This window comes from Phaenicophaeus curvirostris, chromosome 14, assembly GCF_032191515.1.
Source record: "Phaenicophaeus curvirostris isolate KB17595 chromosome 14, BPBGC_Pcur_1.0, whole genome shotgun sequence".
Taxonomy (NCBI): domain Eukaryota; kingdom Metazoa; phylum Chordata; class Aves; order Cuculiformes; family Cuculidae; genus Phaenicophaeus; species Phaenicophaeus curvirostris.
Window position 1 is genome coordinate 16,988,252 of NC_091405.1, and position 5,381 is coordinate 16,993,632.

The 5,381-nt window shown below is 36.9% G+C and overlaps 1 protein-coding gene across 1 annotated transcript; it reads right to left on the bottom strand.

Moving 5' to 3' along the window:
* Nucleotides 1–3,135: 3,135 nt before the first annotated feature.
* Nucleotides 3,136–4,848, bottom strand: LOC138726485 (leukotriene B4 receptor 1-like). Its single transcript, XM_069868267.1, has one exon. It carries the CDS (start codon nucleotides 4,806–4,808, stop codon nucleotides 3,798–3,800), a length of 1,011 nt encoding a protein of 336 aa, XP_069724368.1. The 5' UTR covers nucleotides 4,809–4,848; the 3' UTR covers nucleotides 3,136–3,797.
* Nucleotides 4,849–5,381: the final 533 nt, after the last annotated feature.

Here is a 5,381-nt window from a genome sequence, read left to right on the forward strand (position 1 = left end):
GCACATGATACTCTTATATCTGTACCAATCAGTGTGAGAATTTCCTTAGAACTGCAAACAGAGTTGTAAAGTTTCTGAAATCTAGTGGCCATCATCCCAGCCCTGGTTACACCCAGCTCTGAATGCTAAGAGGAGCAGTGAGGACAGGGTTACGCTTACTTAAACTATGGGTTGATGGGATTTTTTTCTTTAACCTATTAACAACCAGTGGAAATCTAGCTGAGGAGTTTTGTAATAAAGAACTGTTTTAGTCATAACTGACCTGACAAGAGAGCATTTACAAAAACCTGAAACTGCTTTGCAACAGAAGAGTTCTCACTTCCTTATCTGCTCTCTTTGTTTACTCAGATTTCATAGCTGAACTTCTCAATTTCATTCTAAGGCTGTGTTGTTCTTAATCTTAACTGACTTATTTCTCACTTGCTTTCCCACTCCAATCAAATATAAAATTTATCTTACTCATCCTTTTCCCCTATAAGTGCAGAGAAGGGAATAATACAAGAGTCGTAGGACATAAAACTAGTGAAAAAAAAATATCCACCATTGTTAATATTGACTAATTCTGTATCTTCTAAAATATTTATCATGGATCAGACTCTTGCTTGAATTTGAAGGACTTTGCATGCCTATGCAGTCTCCATACCATCTGCTAACTTCCAGTGTTTTTTACTCCTTTCACCCAAGTCTTGCAAGCAAATCTTTTTTTTAGTCCTATTAATAGTAATCCTAAGAGTTCATAACTTCAGTCTTAACTGTCTTCAAAATATCTCTTAAGTCTTTACTTTTTCATAGATAACCTTCTGCTGGTTTTGTTGAAGAAAAAAATAATATATTTTCTTTAGTAGAATGCAGTTGCCCTGCTTCTGTCTGCAAATAAGGATCTCTGATTTCCCTTATGTTTCCTCTTAAATAACAAGTTGCCTCTAAACATCCACAAAGCTCCACTGTTTCAACCCAGACCTCTGTGATAATTATTTTACCACGATGCTTACAGAAACTTTTGAAACAGGCAACAAAGGCTGTAAGATTGACACTTTCCCTCTGCATTCTCTTTTACCCTTCTTGTATATTGGTTCTGTATGAACTAAAAATGCTTCAGGCTCTTTTTCAATGCTGCTAATGCAGCATGAATTCACTTTACGCAGCATGATCCTACTACAGTGTGATAAATTCCTAACGTGTACCCATGGAATGGTCACAGCAAGTTTCAGGCTGGGCAAGACTTTAATGTTAGAATATTATTGATCTTTACAAATCTGAGAAATTCAAACCATCTGTTCACCTCTCAGTACTCAGTGTTCCAAGTTCTGTTGCCCTGATTACATGTAATGTTCCCTGTACTTCAGCATAACCTAAGGTGGTTTGACTCGGGTGACTGAAGCAGCTCTCTCTTAGTTCAGCCTCCTTCCTTGCTGTGTCATGAGAAGCAGGCAGGCTCTGAAACCACAGACAGACTTCATAAACAAGGACAGAAGAGTTGGGAAGTAAGAAAAATAAGAGGAACTCAAATGAGACAAAGCCTTGTTTTTCTCAGAAGGGTCTAGGCATCTCACAAGTAAAACTGCTCTCGCCTTCCCAGTGACTGCTTTGAACTAGCCTCAACAATCAAGGAAAGTCTTTGCTTTCTACCAGTCTTCCTATATTATCTGTAAAATGGATAAGTAATGTAGTCAACAAGAAGCACAAAGTATCACTATCATAAGATGCAGCATTTTGGACCAAATCTATGCTAGGTCTTAGGTCTGGCTGGGATTCAGCACTTTAGGAGACAAGAATATCCACTGTTCATTGGCCGAATGAGCCTACCAGAATCCCTGTAGTCTTGTGATCAAACACATTAGCATAGATGAAGTGGAAAATCTTGCTACATCGATAGGCCTCCTGCGTACCTGTTCGCTGACTCTTATGGACCCAGTTATGTCATGACTGTGCTGCCAAAAAACTTGAATCAGTAGGTTTTATCTCTGCATAACAATGTTTGTAAGAATTAACTCCGTTTGCTCTATAGAAAAGTGAAATCAGCTAAGGTTGCTGGTTTAGAATCTTTTATCACTCCTATAGTCCTTAAAGATGAAATATAGTTCATAGAATCATAGAATAACCAGGTTGGAAGAGACCCACCGGATCATCGAGTCCAACCATTCCTATCAAAATATAAAAATATCTTAAATATAGTTCTTAAAGATGACTGACTACTGGAGGCAGCTGCCCGAGATGATGATGAGCACAAGAGGATGGTTTGGGCTTCTTGATGGACCGTGTGTTTTACATGTACTTCAGTATCACAGTTGTGAGAAAAAAGCAGTGGAAAGAATGTCTGGCTGAAGTTTTATCTACTGTAAAATTGACTTTATGAACATGTAGGAATAACAAACACATATGCAAAGTTTAGAGAAATATTCTTACATTAACAGATAAGGATTTGACTTCTCCATGTTTACTTCAGTTTACAAGCTACATTCATATAACTCCAATACTCTTGGTTGTTACATAATCAGTATTTGAAAATTAAATTCTTGTTAGTATTTTTAATGAGGAGTAACGCAGCTGTTTATCAGCTGTCCAGAACACTGTACAGGAAATTACAATATGTTTCTTAGTAATCAGTAGATACCTTGATCTTATTACAAATAATTGACTTAAAAATAAGCGTAAGTATAAAAAACATTAGGCACAATTGAAATAAAAAAAAAACTTCAAAAGCAAATAAATGATGCATTATAATTTTCCACAGTGAGTTTGCACACATTTAAAAAAATAAACTAAGGTCCTTGCAAGTGCTAAATTTATTGGTTTCTTATGGCAAAGCTCACTTTATTCTACAAAAGAAGAAAAAATTATGCTTTTATTTGCAAGGTGAAGTTCTTGTGTTAGCAGGGGCTTCATCCTGCTACTGTAATTTTCTTCCACATAAAACCCAGTAGAAGGATCTCTCCTTCCCTCCCATCTCAGCCTGATCTAATTCCTCAATAATTTAATAGACATCTTGGAAGCTTAACTGAATCGAACTTTTTGAGGATACTCATAGTATGAATATTTAATATATTAACAGTTTAATTGAGACTGAACTATGCAACGTACTTGACATAAAAGACAGCATGAAGTCTGTAACTATGTTTGCCATACACAACAGAATTACTGTAGCTCCTCTTTTTTCTGGAGTAGCATTTCACACTTCACATGTTACAACCTATTAACGCAAGATAATTCAGTAAATGAGCTTGACTGTGTAAACATTTATTACTTTAAAACCTAAATAAAGCAGTGAATAAACACAGCTTTGTATTTTTCACCTACCCAAAAGAGTTTTATGTGTTGTTAAAATACTTTAAAACCATTCTTACCACATCAAGAATTTAATTAAGTATGGTCCCTTAAAGCTTTAGATTGTATAAGGATTTGTGAGCATCCAACAACGTTTTTTCTGAAGGAAAACATAGCTATAAACTTCCGAAGTTTTTGTTTTCCATGTATGTACATAGACTTTCTAGAAATCACAAATAATTGTAATGGAAAGTAAAAACACTGTATTCCTTACCCTTCGAGCTCCTAGCCACCTTGCTGAGGTTCTCCCTACAGGTGGAACCGTGCTAATTTCATGGTGTGGGTTGTAATGTAGGAACTGAACTAGGTTGTCAATGCCAATTCTTTTATAACATACGTAATAAACCCTAATGGCTTTTATCTGTCTCTAGCTTTACCTGGACTGCTTAGTAAATGAAACTGAGAGCGTGAGGAGAAAGGACTACTAAAGGAATGGCACAGAATTGCACTGTTTGCTAAGTCTATGTTCGTTGTTAGAGATTTTCTCTTCTTACTAAAGTATCTTCTGGTTTTGTCAAAACCAAACTTCTTTTCTTGTCTTCCTCTGTTACAGTCTGACTCATCTGCTCAAACAGCTTTGATATCTTGGCAAATCTCAGATGATTCTGAAATCTTCGTGCAGCAAAAGCATAAAGTAGAGGGTTAACACAGCTACTGATGAATACAAGTGCTCCAGAGATGTACACTCCTCTGCCTACAATTTCATCCAGCACCAAAGACATTTCCTTGTTAGAATGTTCTGTCTGAATTGAGATAACATCTAGAATATTAAAGAGATGATGAGGGAACCAGCATAAAATGAATGCCACCACAATGCTGGCAATGAGCCGTTCCGATCGCTGCTTAGATTGATAAGTCATTCTGCTTATTCTTCTTGCAACACACAGGTAAGAAGTGCAAATAATTAGAAAAGGGATTACAAAACCTGCAAGAGTCTCCAGCAAAAGATATGACACTTTCTGTCTATCAGAAGAGTAGTTGCGACACGTGCATAGTACTCTGCCGTTCATTTCTTCTGTCTCTTGAAACGGAATGACAGAAATGCCGAAAGAAATGGACAGGAACCAAATGAGGAACACGACCAAAGAAATTTTTTCTTTTGTTTTGTATCTTTGAATTGTCAAAGGGTAAAACACAGCCATTAACCGCTCTAAGCTCAATGCTGTAATTAGAAATATGCTAGCATACATGCTACAGTAAATAACAAAAACCAGTATTTTGCAGAAGATGACTCCAAAAACCCATGAGTCAGCAAAGGAGTAAATCCAGATTGGTAAAGTAATCAGTACAAGGACATCCGCAATGGCCAGGTTCAAGATCAGCAGGACTGATGGAGGCACTTGCTTCATTTTTGTGCAAACAGTCCAAATGACGATGCAATTTCCAGGGGTCCCAATAATAAATGACAAGCTCAGTATTACGCAGACTACTGTCCTCACAATATTCCATGATGATTGAATACCACTTTCTTCAGCTTGGCTCATTCTGAAAATTCTTCAGTTCTTCTTGGTTGCCAGTATCCTCAGTGCTTTGCACCCTGCGTTTATCCTGAAGGTGTTAGCGAACTACTTGAGAGCAAGTTCCCTAAGCGACATTCTGTAGACGAATGCAGCGTATGAGCTCACATCCTAATGCTCACTCTTAGAAATGTCTGACCACATGTGGCAGTTCCTGTTGTTTAGAAAGACCGTGTTCATTTTTGCATACAAAGCAAAAATTTAAGTACAGTGCAGCACCTGACTTCACTTTTATTTTTACATCCATTGCGCTTCAGCAGATTTTAAAGCATGTTGATGGTCTTTCAAAAGCACCCCTATTCAAAGCAGCTTGCTATTTTGTTGAAGTTACTCATCTAAAAAACAGCTCAAGCTCTTTACGTTATTCTCCTCTGGTTTGTATGAATAACTCAACATTTTATTTTATATATATATTTAGAAAAGATGAAAAAAGAGGGGTGGCAGATAAATACACAAATGTGCATTACATGTTTGACATGAAATTCCCTTTCAAAGCATCAAAATTGTACTTACTGCCTTCCTGTTATCTTTTCTGATTCA